Below are 19,530 nucleotides of genomic sequence, written 5' to 3'. Positions count from 1 at the left end.
ATGAGCCACACCCACCATCCTTACAGTAAGTTCATAGGTCTGCACACCCCCTGTGCTCATTATGAGTCACACCCATTATCCTTACAGTAAGTTCCTAGGTCTGCACACCTCCTGTGCCCATCATGAGGGACACCTACCATTCTTCTGTTTGGGCACATCTGCCGATTGAAATGTTAAGAGCTCTTTGAGATATTGTTAATTGGGTGTAGTCTGTACATTAAGCACATTAAAATTTTATTGAATCTATTGTTTTTGGTAACTGTACAAAAAGATCAACACGTGTGGGCAAATTGATTATAAACATATAACTATTTAAAAAAAAGAACAATTGCTGATGATAAGAAAATAATAACTTTATGTTTTCTACTTATATTGTATGTTCAGGTTCTTTATATATTTGGTTTGCAGGCTAGAATGAAGTGTACTAGAAAATGTTATGAGAACAAATTATCACTCTCCAGGACCCTGGAATGTTTTGTTGATGACTATGGGGATAGTTTGGTCTTCTTAACAAGGCATTGTGGGGCTCTGAAGGACAGCCAATTGATAAATTGTTCTAAAATACCCAGAACTTGTGTCTTTTATGTTGTAATGTCTGTTGTGCAGTTTTTGTAGCTTCTTGTGAATGACTTCATGTCCAATGTTTATGTTCAGAGCTTCTGGATGGCAATTGTCCAGAATTTTAGCCTAAATAGGCCTTCAATATGTCTATCACCTTAAATCCTCAAGAATCTTCAATGTTAATGTTTCAACCTCCATGCATGTTAATCTTTTGCTTTTCTATCTCTACTCTTTTACTTTGTAACCTTCATTTCTAAAAAGATTTTGTTTTCTTTATCACAGAGTATGGAATTAATCCATTTTATATGATTGTATGTAGTTGTATTATTCTAGGGGATTTTCTCTTCCCTACTAATACACATTCATTGTGATCACCATCACCCAAAAGATATTTCCTACATTGCCTGAGTGTAGCAAACAAAACTAAAACCCATCCTACCACTTAAATACTGTGTTGTTCACCAATAACCTTAGCCTTAGAAATTGATCTGGTGACACACATGCATATATTCATTCATGTGCTAGGAGCGTCTTCTGTAATCTACCTCTGACATGTGAGAACAGAGGAGGTCAAATCTCCAAACTGAGAAATAAAACATTGAGGTTCCTCAAGATGGGCCTGAAGCAGTTTCTGTTTTTCTTTTCTGTCTTGGAAAATGTTTCATTAATAGTTACGTACAACTGGCTAAGTTCTGGAAACAAATCTTCACAATGCAGTCTGTTAAAATGTTTTCCTTAGTCTAGCACAAGCTAATTAGACATTTATCTTTACACACGGTTGTATTTGGGATTTTGCTTACCCCCAAGCCAACTGTCTAACTGCCTCCATAATCCACCCAAAGGCATTCCAAGGCTGCAAAAAAAGGGTAAGAAAAACTGTTTGGCCACTCTAAGATAGTACACCTAGAACTTAAAAAATAAGGCAAATGGTGTCCCATTCTGCTAATAACAGACCCAAATCTAGTCTGAGTAATTGTGTACTGCCCCTACCAGCCTTTGCCACCCAGGTTGGTACAAAAACCTATGGAAGCTGTGCAGAGATCTGATTCTCCTCTTTGAACATTGTTATTATCATCATTACAATTTTTTAGATTTCATGCTTGCAAGGATTGTAGAGGAAAAAGCTGAATTGATTCCAAAGCATCTTAATGCCAAATGTGAGATATAATCCTAGCAGCGGTTCTGAATCTGCCCTGGAACCATCATCCAGTTGAAGGTACCTGCTAAAGCTCTGAACTTAAAAAAAGGTTTCCATAATATGGCACCCATATAGCTCAACTGGCATTCAGAGGAGCTGCTTATTCACTTCCAGGCATTACCCAGAAACAACACTGCCCACTCATCACAAAAAGTAAACCAACATTCCTCAGGTTAACCTTTGTACCAATAATTTTGTCTTTTCGGCAAAGACTTGGAGCCATATTCTAAGCGTTTAGTTTTTATTATATATATACATTGTTACATTCATTAGAAGGTGTAAATGATAATATCAAGTTATTGAACCTGCCTTTGGAATCCTCTTATCCTCGTTTCGGCTGTTCTCCTCTTCTATCCCTCCACTGTCCTCCTCTTCAGACACATCCCCGATATAGGAATCTTCAGGCTGTTCCTCCAGACAGTCCTCCAGTCTCCCAATCTTCTTCCCCTTCAGAAGGATTTTACCACGCAGTTCCTGGACAAAACAAATGTAAATCTTAGTACAAAGAGCAAATTCACTGCCAATTGTGCACTTGGCTTACCAAACCAATCAATTTTCCAAACAGTAATCACTTGGCCAGAAGACCCAAAATATGGCACACATGTGATTGTTGGGTGAGAATGGGGTGAATCACAGGACAGATGGGAGCTCTTTGTTGGATTTAGATCAGCACTTCAGATCAGTGTTTCTCAACCAGAGTTCCATGGAACCCAAGGGTTCCTTCAGAGGTTGCTAGAGGTTCAATGACCAATTTGTGACTCTCAGGTCAGTATAATTGACACCATTGATCTTTTTGGCTGCAAGGGTGACATTCTTACCATGGCCAGCAATGTAAGAGGCTTTCTTTCGAATGATCACCACACTAATATACTGTGAGCTGTGGATATAATATTTATAGAAGAGGTTCTTTGAAGCCCTGAAGGTTATTTCAAAGGTTCCCTCGTTTAAAAAAGGGGATAAAGGGCTGCTTTAGGTGCACAAAGCACATTGGCTCATGTGTATGGTGCTTTTTACTTGAAAAAAATAAGGGAAATTTTGTTGAGAATTCTCTGGAGTAATAGCATATGCAGGACTATGGACCCCCCATGTGGCTGCAGAGTCATGGAGTGATTCGAAGGCTCCTTTGGCTTTTTTCTTTTGGCTCCCAAGACGTACGACGTACCATCGTCCGAACGACCGTCCTGGCGGATCCACGGACAATGAACGACGACCGATCCTAATGAAAGGGAAGGGGGAGAGCGCGCAGCAGGGTGCCGCTCCGTCGCTCTCCCCCTCCCCTCCCCATAGAGCAGAATTCATGCATCGTGTAGTCCTTTGTCATTGGAAAGGATCGTGAAAGATCCTTTCCAACGACAAAAATTGTACGTGTGTACGCAGCTTAAGGGAGTGGGGAATGAGGAAAAGTATTTTCCGTCACTTATTGCCCTTATGTCCGGCAATATTCAGCCCACAAAGGAGAAGTGGCAGCTTGAGTTCCCCTGTTGGCTTTCTACTACAAGTAAAGTTTACTAAAGTGTATTAATGACTTTAAATCCGCATTTTTAACTGCCTTGACTTCAGCTTTCAAATTATAATACATCAAATATATCATTAAATACAGTTAAACTGTAAAGGCCATACAATAAAATGATTGGTTTAAAAGTCACCGTACCTCAGGGGAGGGTAATCGAACAGGGATCCGCCCATCCAGAGTGCTTGTCACAAGTTTATCTCCCAGAATGCTCTTCAGATGTTGTGCCATGGTATCTTGCTGTTCCACGCTGCAGTGGTTCTCCAAGGACAGAATGACCGGAAACTCTGATACCTAAGAAAACAAAAGACCACAACCCCCCTGAGTACCGGCGCTGCTCCATCCCATTCTGCTACACGTGTACAGCAGTGGCTGGTCTCCTGGTGTTATTTTTCACCACCTGTTCATTAATTGTAGAACACTTTTAAGGAGCCATGTAATATTTATTGAGAGGACAGATTGGCTTTCCTTAGTCAGAGCTGCAGCTCACCTGATAAGCGATGGTGACACTGATGGACACTTTCGTCTGGGGCAGGGAAGCCTGGCATCATCCTTTAGTATCTCAGATCAACTGGCGCCCATTCAGGCTGCCCACGGCTGAAGCTAGAAGGTCTGACATGTCTTCTGTTACATCTAAAGTGTGACCTAGCTGGAGTCAATTACAAGCCAGTCATTAAAAAGTACCTGTCAGAATCAGAGTTCAGCTTCTTTGCCGGCTAGGAGTCATGTGACATCCTTCTGTGTACCCTGCTCTAAAAAAGTGTTTTGCTCCTTGTATTGGGTGACCTTAGACAGGTGGACACATTGCCCCAAAAAGGTTGAGGGTCCACAAAAAGAAGGAAGAAATAAAAACAGAAAAAACTTTTCCTTGGTCAAAGGTATTTACCAAGTAAATTTTTCTATTCTTATATTTATTCCTATAGGGTTTTCTGTCAATGTTTAATTTTAGACATATGTAAAAGTTATTTGCATATTACACACCCTGAATGCATACTTGTTGATGGCTGACACCACATCACGGAAGAGGATTTTGGAGGTAAAAGTGTGCCCGTGATACACGATTGGTTCCCCATTGGGGCCATCCCAGGTGTCCACCTCCACGCAGCGGCAGCCTCTCTTCAGTGCCCTGTATGGGAGAAAACATGGCATTGTATCGTATGTATACCTGACTTAAGTTTCCCAATCAAATAGGGGAATATTGCAAGAAAAATGGCATTCTATAAAAGTGGACCTTTTAATCCCCAATCAAAAGAGCTGGACTTTTGCAATGCTGGAACTTTAAGACATAGGGGTGCAGGGAAGTTTACATGATTGTATCATTTCAGAGCTGGCATCTCAATCCAGGAAGTAGATGGTGACCCTGGGTGATGCCGGACAAAGACTCCGTCCTTCTAGGGTAAAAGCAGATGAGGGCATCATCAGGGGGAGTACTGTTGCAAACTTAGACAAACTCTGTGTCAATGTTTCTTGTGTTTGAGAACTTATTTAGATCTATGTGATGTGGCAATGAGCGCACATAACATGCGTTACTGCGTTGTGGCACCCCAAAGCTTTAAAGCAACACACCTGCTTTGTAGTGCACTAAATCACATGGCAACCCATAGCAGTACATTGAGTTAGAACAATAAAGTAATTTTGTTAGCACTTTAGTGCGTGTAGTCGACCCATTGGATTTCAATAAGCTGCAACATGCATTGGCACACGTGTTATTGCAGCACATAGATCTAAATGAGCTGTTAAAGATTTTTTGTTACAAATTTGTTTCCTAAATTCACAAAATGTTTACATTTAAATCCTTTTTATTATTCTGGGTCTCCAATATTCTCTACACTGTGGTGTTATATGAATTGGCTAGAAACAAAAACAAAATCATTTTTAGACTTTAGCTCATTCAGTCCATAGCCTGGGATTAAATGAAAGTAAATCCAAACTCAGAACATTTCCTAGTTTTGGATATAGTATAATAAATTATAACAGTAATAATAACATAATAAGTTGTTTTTATTTTTGCTGTCATTGTAACGACTTTCCTTCACTTTCTGTCCCGGAAACACAACAAGAACAAGTGTCTCTATTAGGAGATATCCCCTTACCTCTTTTTCAGGAGACAACATTAATGATAAAGATTTCTTCAAACCTTTTGACAAATAGTGTTATTTATGAGTGTGTGAGTATGTGTATATAGGTGGTAAAAGTTTTCACCCTGCAAATGCTAAATCTTATTGACCTGGTACACATTTATTTGGCTGCAATAGCACCGCTGCATAGATTTGCATTGTACAGTGACCTTTTATGCTGGTCCCCTGAGGATCCACTGGCAACATGTCTTAGGATGTCAGAAGAACATCCCAGAATGATTCATATCAATGCCAAGTGTCACCAATGTTACTGCACAGTATTGAAGTTCACAAAAGTAGATGGATCCTAATCAATATTGCAATCACTATATATTTGGTGAGAGTACTCTGCTTCTAGAATAGCTTCAGATATAAAGCTATAAATAAAGAGAAAAACAATTATGGAAGTATCTTGAATGATCACTTCAATTAAAAATAATATCCATTATTCCTTAGAGTAAATCCACATAAAAATCACTTGCCTATCCCTACATGCTACTAAAACATGGAAATTAATTGTTTTTGTAAATTCATTATACAACATGTTGAGATGCCAGAAACACACAACATGCGGTGAATACACACATGTCGCATTCACTCACCGAATGTAGCCTTCCACACTGCTCTGCCCCCGGAGTTGGTCCTCCATCAGGTAGGTATTATGGGAGGAGGAGATGAAATAGTGGCACAGGGGCTGTGACATGTCCTGATAGAGCAGGATATGGCTCACATCAAATATGGATCCCTCCGGAGACAACAAATATATGAGAAAGCCATCAATGCTCAGAGCGTGGAGCTTCTTCGCTACAAAGCAGACAAATATGGTATAAATTAACTTGTCCCAAATAGGAACATATAATATGAATTATACAGATGCAATCTGACAATAGGGATGGATTTGGATTACTGATTTCTATTTTGTATTATGTTCACCTAATGATGGGACCTGATTCCTACTCCACTCACTCCACAATCCACTCCACTCCCCTAACAATTCACAGATTCCAAAAAAAAGCATAAAATGCTTTTCAAGTCTTACATCACTTATCAGGTTACCAAATGCATAGGCATTTATCAACTGATCTTAGCTGAAAGGGTTTGGGTGCATGACTTTTAGAGAATAGATGGCTTGTCCTGAATTCCAGGGGCAGAAAATTCTGCATAACAGGTATATGTTATGTATGTTAGGTATGTACTACAGGTATACAGGCAATTGTTTCAGACACTCATTAGCTTCTATTAGCCACCGTTATCTCACCGGTCTCTGATGGTTCATATCGAGCAATAAGGTCCATGGCAAACTCCTCCGTGTTCTCCGTCTCCAACTGCTCCTGACGCAAAAAGTCCACAAACTCCAGCAGCGTCAGCTTCTTGCCATCTTTGGAGAAGTCTTGAAATATCTTTAGAACCTCATCGCGCTGAGTCAGTGCTTTATAAAAGAGAACAAACTCGTCCCCTTCCAAAGTGCCGGATTCTGACTTATCGGCCATCTGAGGGCAAAAAAATGAATGAATCTGACAGCCTCAATCAAATACAGTTATGTCAGTTCTTCATTATCGTAATAAGAGTCTAAGTGGCTTTTGGTTGTAAGATGACCCAGATATTTGATAAACATTTTTCTGGAATAACTGTAAGTGTGATTTACAGGACAGTTGCCCTTAATTTAATCCCTTTACAACCCCCAGTGAAGGCCAGTTGGAATTCTTACCCTCTTACCCACATAGGGTGCTCTCTTCATTGACACGGTTCCAGCTGTCTCCCTTTTTACACTGAGCATGTACGCCATGGTCCTATTCTTACCTAGGGGTAAGTCATACTCATAGATGCCTCCTGCTGCCCCTAGACCACCTCAAGTGGTAGGTATGACATACCTATAGGAATGAATGAAGCTGTAGTGCAAATGTGTTATTTAAAGGTCACCAGAAGGGTTACATCAAAATATTTAGTCCACCTGTACCCTACACATGGCCTGCAGTGCACATTAGGCCCACTAGTTCTCTTTATGCAGCCGGCCATGTCCTGGGCAGGGTCCACCAACTGTTGGCTACTATGCAGAATGGCAGTGGGATGCCCCCTGGCACTAAAATGAGGTCAATATAGTGGAAGGAAAGTCCAAGTCTGATGTGATCAGACTTATTCCAGAGCCAGAGCCTGTGATCTGGTATTGAAAATACTGAGTAGAGTTAAATAAACTTGGCACTGACCAATGTGGGGTTAGCTCACAGCACTTCCATGCTGGTGGGAAGTGGTTTGGGTGGTTCAGGTTCTGATTTCAGAAAAAAATATTTTAAGTTTTATCTGGTTCTGCTCCTGCTTGACCACCCCAAGAGCCCATCATCCTGCAAAATACTTTGCAGTTGTCCAAAACTCAGAAGAGAATAGAAGAGAATCAGAGAATTTCTGAGCAAATCTTTTTCCCAGAAAGATGAAACCATAAGTGATTCAAAGAAATGCTACATTTTTTTAGATTTCCCCAGACTCCATCTCAAATTTTTGATCCCAACATTGCATCAGCAAGGACAGTCGGTAGTTTTCTCAACCAAATGTATGTGTTCCATTTACCATCCAAAAAAGGTCCCCTGGAATCTGTTTTTTCCAAAAAGGAAAGGGCCAAAAAGCATGTAGCCCCATTGCCTTTTGGAAAAAACAGACCCCTGCCTCACCCCCCAATGGTGGCCCTTGCCTCCTCCTCACAACCCTGCCCTGGTGTTGTAGGGATCTGTGAGTGGGGGGCTAATTTGGAATCTGAAAGTCCCATATAATAAGGAGCCCCCCAGGTATCCAGCCGGCTAAAGTTTCCTCCGTCATTAACTTCAAGTCATCAATTCAACCACCTGTCAGCAAACCAAACCAAGGCAAATTCAACCAATACTAGTATTGGCGTCTTGAAAAACTCAACTTAACCACAGCTGATCAGACATTTCCAACATTCACTCATCTCTACTTGATTTTGTACCTGGAAGAGGCGATAGGCGTGATGTTCGTTCATGTCCACGTTCATCATTTTCAGCAGGTCCTGGACCTCCTTGAAGTTCATCCTGCCATCCTTGTTCTTGTCGGCCTTTTTGAACCAATCCCATATCCATCTGAGCAGCAGGTCAAGGTAAACTGTGGGTACTACAAATACCAGGACATCCACATCCAATCTCCAATTGACTTTTGATATTACTGATGTGGTTCAAAACTACAAAGTCTGTTTATCAGAAACTTATCAAGCCATAACTTATGCAGTAAAAAAATCAAAAACATTTATACCTGACATATTGTGAGCTAGACCTCTGCATAGGACTTTTTTCAAAATATTTGTCATCCATTAAACCCTGTCGGTTGTGTTGTTGGTTTATTAGGCTAATACATCTCCATCTCCCTCTGACAGCAGGGAAATTAAAATTGAAATATGTTTGAAGAAGAAAGAATAAAATGAAATAACAATCTCAGCAATTATTTGGAAAAAATGTGAAACAATCAAATTACGCCTACGGGACTCTCTGCTAATTGATTGGAGACATTTTACCATTTAATCCTCTGAATTCCCAAAGGCATCTTGCAATGAATTATGGTTAGTGATAAAACCATGAAACTATTCACTTAGCATGTAGGAAAGTGCCAAAATAAAGTGGTGAATGAAATATGAGACAAATATGTAAGGGTATTGATCTCAGTTTAGGGATATATTGGGGGGTGGACAGCACTAGAAGCTGAGTGCAGGGGTGCAGAGAGGGCAATCATTCTGCAGTCACTGATCAGAGGGGTAAAAATACTGAACGTTCCGGCTCTGTGTTTAACAGCTATGTGCACTCTGTTTTTTTTAAGATTTAAACACAGCATGGAAGTATTTCCTGTTTTTTTATTACTGGGAGAAAAAAATCAAACATTGCTCTGCAATACCATTCTATGCTTAGCCCAGACCTAAGTCTTTGGCTTTCCAGCCCTGATGAAGCAGGGTTCCTTGGAGCTCCTGAAACGTGTTGGTGTCCTATTTTGTTGAATACCAATAAAACTTTTTGGACTTTACTGATGAAGTGGCCCTTTCTGCCCTTGACTTCCCCTACTTGTTGCTGCCTGTGAAATGTTCCTTTGGGAATATTGGTGACAACTGTCATAGATAGGATTTATCTCCACTTCAGGGAAATTACTTCTTGTGTCTGTAGGAAAATCGCCCCTAAAGAACACAAATGGGAAAACAATCCCCTAAGCCCTAGTCTATCCTTACACTTATATATTGCCTTCACCTCTAGTAGGCCTAAACATTACATTTTATATGACTTTAAAATAAATAGCATCGACCATTACAAATGGAGGTTTTTTATATGAAATATAACTGTATAGTATTTGAGAACTAAACTTCATGCAAACAGCTGAAATGCATGTTTTAGATGTAAACTAAAGGATTATTATTGTGCCCATCCAATCCTGAAGTTTGCTGAAGTGTAGGATCCGGCTGGTGACCTAAGTTTTCATTGATGGAGATAAGGTTTGGAGACTGGTCACCTCTCTGCCCCCAGGCTGTGATTGGGCAATGAAGGTGCAGCAACACCCTCTAAGATCAGCCCCACATGCCATCCACCTGTAAGCAGACTCACTGGTACAAAGATTGCACCAAGACGGATTCAGGGGTATCTAATCCCAAAGACTTAAACCACATATGCTGTTGCATGCATTTCAGTAACATGAAATGGTTAAATCCGTCTTTGTATTATCACTATTTTAAAATTATGTCTCAATTGGTGATCCTGCCACCAAGATTTGCATATATTGCCTCTCTAGGGTAACAAAATGTACCTAATATTACTAATATTAATAAACAGTATTTATATAGCGGCAACATATTACACAGCGTTGTACATTAAATACAAATGACAGACAATGAAGCAGGTGAAGGAGAGGACCCTGCTCAAAAGATCTTACTTGCTTACAAATTAAAATCTACAAAAATGATCTAATTGAAAATAAATTAAATATTTCCGGAATTATAAACCGTTAAATATCAGTAAAACGCAATGATATAGGTACACGCCTAGATCTGGTAAAAGGATACTGATCCAGCAGCTCTTTCTGGTCCATGTTTTTCACAGTCTCTATAAGCCTGTCAAGACCCTGGATCCAGCACTGAGCCTCTTCCGGGGTATTTGCAACGAGGTCCAGGTTTCCCCTTCGGCCATGGAAAACAATGGTAAAACAAAGTTCTGACGGGAACTCATCTGCAATGCTCTGCAGGACCTCAGATTGGTGGCCATCTCGGACTGTCTCTATGTCGCTGATGGAAACTGGAGGTGAAATAGAAGAATGTCACATGTGAATGGAATGTGCACACCTCCAGTGGAACCCTGTCACCTTTCCCCCAAACCCAGTTCTGCTTGGCTTTTACAATGTCTCTTTGCCATTCTTTCCCTCCCTTGTGGGCAGTACAAAAAAAAAAATACAGAGCTTTGTATCTGGAGCAATACAGGGTATCTGGAGCACGGGAACTCTGCTTTTCTAGGTCCTAACAACCAATCCTTACACCCTAAAAATATCACAGGGCCAAAGAGGTGACTTCATTTCCTGTAAAATTGCAATATCAGCCAGCACTTGGTATATTATGGTGGCTATGATCAAAGTAAAAATGGTTGCAGAGTCCTGTGAAGGTGAATATGGATTGTTATCTTGCTGTTACTTTATCCTAGTGACATGTTCCCTTTATAAGGTGACATGTTCTCTTTAATGTCAACAAAATAATTTCCTATGCCAGGGACATTCAGGATGGGGACATGGAGACAGTAAGAGTGTCTTGAGCCTGGTGAAGGTTTCCTCAAGGAGATCTGGTTTCTTTTTACAACCTAAGGTGATAGTAGCCAATAAGGAAAAGGCAAACCTACTAAGGCTTGTTCCGAAAATGTAACTGTTAGTGCAAATCAAAAAAGTATTATCAATCACCTACTAAACATACTGATGGACCAATTTGGCACCAGGCTATATTATGTATGTGAATTGCTCAGGTGAAAACATATTGGGTTGGCTCCTCGGGGGAGGGGCTATATGGTAAACATAAATTGCTGTTATGTGTACATAAAAAATATCTGACAGAAAAAAATTTAACAATTTAATCTTGTATTAATATTTTGTGAACAATAATTTGTTTTAATTAACTCCTATATCCCTTTCTTCCATTATTCCATTCTTTCTAGCTGATTTTTTTATTCTCTGTAAGAAAACTTTTCTTTTATTTAGCTATATGTCCTATATATTTGAGTATAAACGATGTTTTTTTTACCTGAAAATGCCATTGGAAAAAGAATTTCGGTTTTTACTCAGATCAAGCTAGATGGCATTGTGACCAACAACAATGCACAAAAGAGATTAAGTGACCATCATAACCAACTCAAAAGTACACAATACATTAACCCTGTAAAAAGGTACCACGGTAACAAGATAAACGGTCTGAGCACGTGATTTTAATTATTTTCTCTTTGTCATTTTTTTTTACAGTTTTAAAAGTTAGCAGTGACAGACACATTTTGTTTCCTACAAGTATACTCAAGTCAATGCAGTTTTCTTGTTTTTTCATATTCACAAGTTAGAACTTCTGTTTATATTCGGATCAGTTTATATTTGAGTATATACAGTAGTTCATTTTTTTCACTGCCTACCGAATAATTATTCTGTTAACGATACATCAAAATCACCGCAATGGTGCCATCCTGCAGACTGGGTAGTTATTCATGAATTCAACTTCAAATAATTTTTTGTGCTCCCTATTACACAGTCGTTTTATACATTATCCAAGCAATAATCTTTGCAGGATTTGCAATGTTAACATGTTTACATTTTTAGCATTTAATATGTCAAAACATATAGCAGTAAATACCTGACAAAGGGTTCAAAACGTTAGCCATTCTGTTCAAAAATAGGAAAAAACATTTTGGCTGGACATACATTTTAGGTTTAATTCATGCATGCATGGTGCCACGTAGGAGATTCATTACATGATGGTACACTGCACCTCACATATATTCCTATGCAATGCATTTCAATGTAGTGTGTTGCTATATCTGAATGTTGCATGCATAGGACCTGATTTATTAAAGCTCTCCAAGGCTGGAGAGGATAAACTTTCATCAGTGAAGCTGGGTGATCCAGCAAACCTGGAATGGATTTCTTCAAAGTCATTTGCTAGTAAATGTTTTGAATCCTTGACCAAATCCATTTCAGGTTTGCTGGATCACCCAGCTTCACTGAAAATGTATCCGCTCCAGCCTAAGAGAGCTTTAATAAATCAGGCTCATTCTGTCCATGTCTCTGCACTGCCCTAATTCAATGTTTGAATGCAGGCAATGTCACAACAGATATGTGGCCGTGTGTTCTATATTACATACAGCAACAGCATGCATTGGGAAACAAGCTTCAATTTTTTTTACGACTTACACAATTATTTTGCACCCCCAAAAAAACTTGTGATTATCGATACAACCTAATAGGTTAACAAAGCTATCATATATGGCACACAGGTTGGTACTCCTGCTATGTACCCGCACCCACCTGTCCCTTCCTAGTTTATTATGAGTACAGCTGCCTTGTAAAATAAAACCCTGGTACACACACACGCAATAGGTCAATATTTCTTTAAATAGATAAAGAGACGTAGAGTGTGAGCAATGTCTGACTCTACAGAAGAAGAAAACCACATGTGCTGTCAGCCAAGCAGCTCAATTATACTGTGTACTGTGGCCAGGGAGGTGGGGGGGGGGAGCAGATTTTTAATTAATTGTTTTTTCAGTATAATAATTCAAAAAACAATCACATGTATCATTTAAATATATTTTGGTATTGTTTAGTATATTTTAATAGTAATAAATGAGTCTTTCAGGGACAGGAGTCGCACAGATTTTCAGTATTTCAGACTCCAATACATTTGATGTGATTTACAGAGTCAGGACATTATTATATAAAAATCCTGGCTTGTATGTGACCCATAAGGTTTGCAAATAATCACCACGGGTTTCAATGCAGCTATTGTCAGTTCCCGAATCTGACTCAGAATCAGCCTCTTGTATAAAACACAGCAGGCTGAAAGTAGGAAAGGCAGCACTAGAAGCCAATCAGGAGCTTTGCATGCACATGTGCCTACAAGAAACACGCAGTGAGTGTGAGCAAAGGTGTGTGCTGCTCCTTTCCTGTCCAATCACAGGCAGGGGCCATGGAGGTGACTTAGTTTTATTCCTAGATTGTAAGCTTTTCTGGGCAAGGTCCTCTCTTTCTCCTGTGTCACTGTCTGTATCTGTCTGTCATTTGTATCTGTGTTTAATTTACAGCGCTGCTTAATATGTTAGTGCTATATAAATCCTGTTTATTATTAATAATAATATTAATAATAAAATTAATTGCTTAAATGCAACAGAGCAAAGTCAGATCTTCCACCTGTTTGTTAAGTCACCTAAATTTAAAAACCGAATGGACAGACATACAAATGTTAGGTAGGTTAGACAGCTTGTTTGCCTTGAGTTCATCTTCAAGTAATTTTACTGCAGTATATTAAAACTTATTCCCCCCTCCTATTACGGGAAATGCAGCGGCTTTAGCGCACTCATCGTACCCAGAAGTCAATATTTCATGCATTTGGGAGAGAGAGTAATGCAAGTGCTGTCTAGCTGCCAGAAAACAGGCCAGCTCTCAGGATTCCCAGACTAACGTGGAGCAATGAATTTCATCCAAGTCATGGGATCATTAGCAATACCAGGAGACCGGTAATATCACAAAGCTGTCTGTGGATTCTCTGGGCCACCTGTATGAAAATGTTTCTGCTAGAACTGCATAGGGCTCCAGAATTATACAAAAGAAACACTCTGCACTCTGGATTGGTCACTGGAAAAACATGTTAATGTGTGATAATATCCCTTTGTTAGGGTTGCCAGAATCTGCTACAATTTGGTTGATAGGCAGTTCAGATTAATTGGTCCAAAAGTTTTCTAAATCCTAACACCAGTGTAGTCAATGGGGAAAAAATTCTGCTAAGTTGTTCTAGTTTTTGAGAGTGACTGCGGCAGCCAAATACACTAAAATATATGGGAAGGAAATCAAATATCTGAAATCATTGTGCTGATTATAAAAGGGAGGAAATGTGCACAGTTTGGGGAAAGGAAACTTTATGACACATGGGCAACATGGCAAACATAGTTGCCAAACACAGTAATTGCTTTGTGGGGACCTGCAAAAAGGTTGTGACAATTGCAAAATACAATTCTCATTCTAAAACTGTGCAAATTGTGCAACTACACACAAGTACACTAAATTGTGTCCTTTTATTTCTTTTCCATCAATAGTTGTGACAACAAGTGACACAACAAAGAAATACCAGCCCCACTGGCAGCATAAAGGAATGCAGCCCCTATCAGACTTGCGGTTGCTCCTAGCCTCCCCTTTTCAACATTGTACAATTGTTTAGCAGCACATATTCAGCTTCCCTTTATTACCCTATCCTTATAGTGCACATGACGTCTCCACTTTCTCCACATGACAGCACTGTCATATGAAGGTGTAGGACGAACGGGCATCCTTAGAGCATTGGGCTCTTAAGCATTGGTTACAATAAAAATACAAAAATATTGTTTTTACTGCATGTGTTTATCTCAAACAACTCACATGTGGATTTGGTGTTGCCGGTTTTCTTGGATTTGTACCAGATGGTCATGCAGTCTTCTTGTAGCTTGAAGTACCTCTGTTTTTTCCAGCTGCGGGACTTGACTTTCCTCATCATAGATCCTGCCTGCATGAGCTGCAGGTTGTCATCCAGTTGCAGACCTACAGGAAACATTTTGCAGATTTACAATTCAACTATACCCAACACAATCCCACCTTTGTTGCATGGACAAAAGAAAACACACTGTGTTATAATAGAGGCTATCAACACCAATGTATAGGAGTCTGTCTAGGACAACCATTCTCAACTAGGGTACCTCCAGGAATGATTAGGGTTCCTTAAGCTGTATCAGATGGACTATTTGAGGATACTTCCATAGTACTGAAGACAACTTAACTTGGCAGCTCCAGCTGCATGACATCAATGTTTTTTTTTAGCTTGTTTGGAAGAGTAGCATTCCTATCACCAAATTAAGGGGCATTCTTCCTAAAGATCACCAAGGTAAGGGACATTCTTCCTAAAGATCACCAATGTAAGAGACATTCATCCCATTGTTCACCAATATATGGGACATTCTTCGCATTGATTGATAATGTAAGGGGCAATTCTTCCCAATGATCACCAATATAAGGGGCATTCTTCCCACTGATCACCAATGTAAAGAACATTCTTCCTATTGATCACCAATGCAAGGGACATTCTTCCCACTAATCCCCAATGTAAGGGACATTCTTCCCACTCATCCCCATTGTAAGGGACCTTCTTCCCACTCATCGCCAATATATGGGGCATTCTAGCTTTTGATCACCAACGTAAAGGGCATTAATCCCGCTGATCACCAATGTGGGACATTCTTTTCACTGATCACCAATGTAAGGGGCATTCTCCCCACTCACCAACACTGTAAGGGGCATCCTTCTCATTGATGACCAAAGTAAGGGACATTTTTCCTACTAATCACCAATGTAAATGCCAAGTTTCCAATTGATTGCCATTTTGGCACTCTTCCCATTGATTACCAATTTAAGGGGTATTATTCCCACTGATTACCAATATAAGGGGTATTCTTCTCATTAGTCACCTATGCATGAGACATTTTGTATTGCTGTCCATTCAATGCACACAGTGCGGCCCTACTGGCAGGGGACCCAAATTTATCTGATACACTACAGCAACACAATTCCTATTTCTCCATCCCCCAGATCGGACAGTAATAGGAGAAGCAGCAGAATAAAGAGATCATCACTCAGTCACTCTGCTCTTTCTCCCAGGCAATATGTTCATTTTTAGCACATGAACAATGCAGTGCAATTCATATCAGTCTGCATTTTAATGTATGCATGGTGCAAACCCAGACACCCAGTAAAAGAATTTTGCCACATTTTACTTCTTCACAAAAGCCATAATTATTTTCACACTGAATTGTAGCTGTATAGACAGGTTCTCTTTATACAATATATGTAAGGAATCACAGAGACTCTCTCTCAAACTACTTCACCACTAATACTTTTTCAAAACTCTTAATTAAAAAGAAAATGCAAAGTGCAGTCAGGCAATTTATCCTTAGTGTGAGACAAAAGCCCTGCTGACCCCATCAGCAGCAGACAGATTAATTCCCGGAATCCTTTGCTCCACTAATACATTCTACTAATTATAGCTAAGAGATACTATTTCTAATAACGATGCCTATTTAATCCACAAACTCATTTATATTCTTCACCGTCACTATGCTCTCTGGTAGAAATTTTTATTCTCATAACATGTGTGGGTCCTTAAAATTCTCATAACATGTGGTTTTTCAGCAACATCGGATTTTAGTGTTCAGAAGCCCTACAAATGGCCAATGTACCTTCATATCATGAACGAAGGCAAATTTTACATTTCCACTATTTATTCCATACCTTTGCCATTCCCCCTTTTAGATTGTAAGCTCTTCTGGGCAGGGTTCTCTCCTCCTCCTGCGTTACTGTCTGTATCTGTCTATCCATTGCACCCCCAACCCCTTTAATGTACAGTGCTACGTAATTAGTTGGCTCTATACAAATACAGTTCAATAACAATAATAACTTGAATAACAAAAGATAACAAAGTAACACATGTATTTTTTAGGATTGGGAGGGGCGGGAAAGTTGGGCTTTCTTTGACAATAATATTTTGCATTATTTTTATTTTTAACAGGATTTATGTAGCGCCAACATATTACGAAGCACTGTACATTAAATAGGGGGTGCAAATGACAGACGAATACAGACAGTGACACAGGAGGAAAAGAACCTGCCCCGAAGAGCTTAGAAAAAAATATTAATAAAAAAAAAATTCAGCAGAAAAATAATAGCTATGGTCCTATCTGGCTTGCTACTACTTTCTGCTCATTTAAGAGCCCTCAAAACCCATATTTTCAAATTCACCTACCCATCTTTTTCTGTCTCTTAAAACCCTGACCAATTTGGGGGCATTTAATTTTGCCCATACATTGTATAATATGAGTGTACAATTTACATATATTCACTTTCTTTTTCTATATTCTTCTTTAGATTAATTAGGAGAAGGAATGTCTAGTCAATCCAAGTTTTGCAGAACTATGTGATATAAATTTAGTAAAGTCGATTGTACATGCAGTCAGTACAGAAATTGTTTTTAGTTATGAATAAGGCAATGGAACTCTGGGAATTCCTTGATATGGAGGTGTTGATGTGAATTCAGTAACAGCCTAATGTCCATTGAATTATAGATTATTATAGGCAGAAACTGTAAACCCCTGCATGGTATTCACCCAGACATTTATACTTACGAGCCCAGCACGGAGCAGTCATTGTTCAGGTCCTCTATACACTCAGCTGTCCTGGCATCTGAAAACAAAATATATAATGCAGAATAAGATACGAAATACAGAATTAATAGATCTATGTGTTAAATAATAAACAAAGTATTTATAAAGATTAGATTATTGATAAAGATGGGCAAATCAGTTCATCCAAACTGGGATTCAACTGGATGGTGTAATGTGTGTCCCAGGATATATATGAAGTCTAGGAGGGGAGTGGTAAAGGATGACTTAGATCCCTGACCAGGGCCCCAATTCCCATAAACATATTTATATTTCATATCATATTCCATCCCATAATATTTGATTTTATAGCCATTTCTTAATATGGCATTGTTATTATTTCAGTTCTTTATATGCCCTCCATGAATTAGACATGACTGCTATGACTTGTGTATTATGTATTATTATTCTCTATGCCCTGTCAGTATGAACTCACCTGGTCCTGGTCGCTCCTGAGCGGTTTATAGAGGTTGAGCAGCCACCACCTGCACAGCAGCTGCCAGATTTCCGGCATCTCTGTTTTACATGTGTGTGTTCTTTGCCCTTTTCTCTGTGTGTTGGCTTTGTGTTTTTGGCTACTCCTTTGCCTGAGTGCTGAGATGGAGCAACCTGCTGAGTGGGGGCTAACTTCTGGCTTCAAGCATTGACATTGTACCTGGGCTGTATATTCAATTTTAACCCCAGACATGGCGGGCCTGATTTATCAAAACTTTCCAAGACGGATTATCATGGGATTTTCTATTAGCTGCCAAACGTTTTCTGTTTTATCTTAGACCAGATCCATTTAAGATTTGCTGGACCATCCAGGTTCAACCACGATAGTCTATCTTCTCCAGTCTTGGAGAGCTTTCATAAATCAGTATGATTTATGAAAATCAGTAAATCAGTTTCATAAATAAAGTAAAATTAGTGATACAAGTCTAATTCTATGCAATATATTCCAATACAACACAACACACAACGCTGCATCAGATTTAGAATATTTCATTTTTATTTTCTGCCAGTAACGCACTTCCAATGTGGCTACACTCACTCCTTCACTGTATCTATAGAGGGAGCCCCTGTTGTCACCTTTAAATGGAAATAAAGTTCCACTTTTAGGAATCCCCTATCAGGCCGGTCTTATTGAGAAAGGGGCAGGTGATGCCGCTTCTGTAAAGATTTCTCCTACCTGTCTGATTGATGTGCATGTGCAGCGTCAACTGTGGTTGCCAGGGTTGTGGTTGCCATATATTTATATTACACAGGAAAAGGAATCAATCAAAGCTGTAGTGATTTTCTTGTCTACGGTGTTGTTTCATTTTTTTGCGTTTGATTGCACTCAGCCAATTGCCTTACGTTTTCTCAAAGGCATTATTACAGGCCAGAAATTTGTAAAAGAGTTCAAAAAAAAGTATGTAAAAATATAAGCGAAAGGCACACTGTCACTGAGCAATACATACGCACATACATACATACATGCAAATATACCTCTGACATATACCACAGCGCTTTACAAAGATCAGCTGTGCACTCACATGGGTCATATGTCTAGCAAGTTTGTTTGAAATGTCTCCATGCGTTTCCAAGTGATAGTGAAACATACATACATACATCCAAATATAGCTCTGACATATAGCACAGCGCTGTACAAAGATGACTGGTGCACTCACATGAGTCTCAGTCATATGTATGGCGAGTTTGGTTGAAATGTCTCCATGC

The 19,530-nt window shown here is 39.4% G+C and overlaps 1 protein-coding gene across 3 annotated transcripts in view; it reads right to left on the bottom strand.

Moving 5' to 3' along the window:
- The window catches only part of PLCD4 (phospholipase C delta 4), a 36,238-nt gene that overhangs the window by 4,286 nt on the left and 12,422 nt on the right, over window positions 1-19,530 (bottom strand). For all 3 annotated transcript variants that reach the window (XM_072418001.1, XM_072418002.1, XM_072418004.1), the window contains 9 exons: window positions 17,794-17,851; window positions 15,005-15,163; window positions 10,425-10,653; window positions 8,343-8,472; window positions 6,645-6,876; window positions 5,989-6,190; window positions 4,251-4,395; window positions 3,411-3,563; window positions 2,069-2,233 (listed from right to left, as the gene is read on the bottom strand). In XM_072418001.1, coding sequence (XP_072274102.1) covers window positions 2,069-2,233; window positions 3,411-3,563; window positions 4,251-4,395; window positions 5,989-6,190; window positions 6,645-6,876; window positions 8,343-8,472; window positions 10,425-10,653; window positions 15,005-15,163; window positions 17,794-17,815 — 1,437 coding nt within the window. In that variant the 5' untranslated portion in view covers window positions 17,816-17,851. The remainder of the gene's footprint in view (window positions 1-2,068; window positions 2,234-3,410; window positions 3,564-4,250; window positions 4,396-5,988; window positions 6,191-6,644; window positions 6,877-8,342; window positions 8,473-10,424; window positions 10,654-15,004; window positions 15,164-17,793; window positions 17,852-19,530) is intronic.

The sequence above is a fragment of the Pyxicephalus adspersus genome, chromosome 7 (genome assembly GCF_032062135.1).
Source record: "Pyxicephalus adspersus chromosome 7, UCB_Pads_2.0, whole genome shotgun sequence".
Taxonomy (NCBI): domain Eukaryota; kingdom Metazoa; phylum Chordata; class Amphibia; order Anura; family Pyxicephalidae; genus Pyxicephalus; species Pyxicephalus adspersus.
Note: the sequence above shows the minus strand (reverse complement) of the source record. Positions and strands in the feature narration are given on the sequence as shown.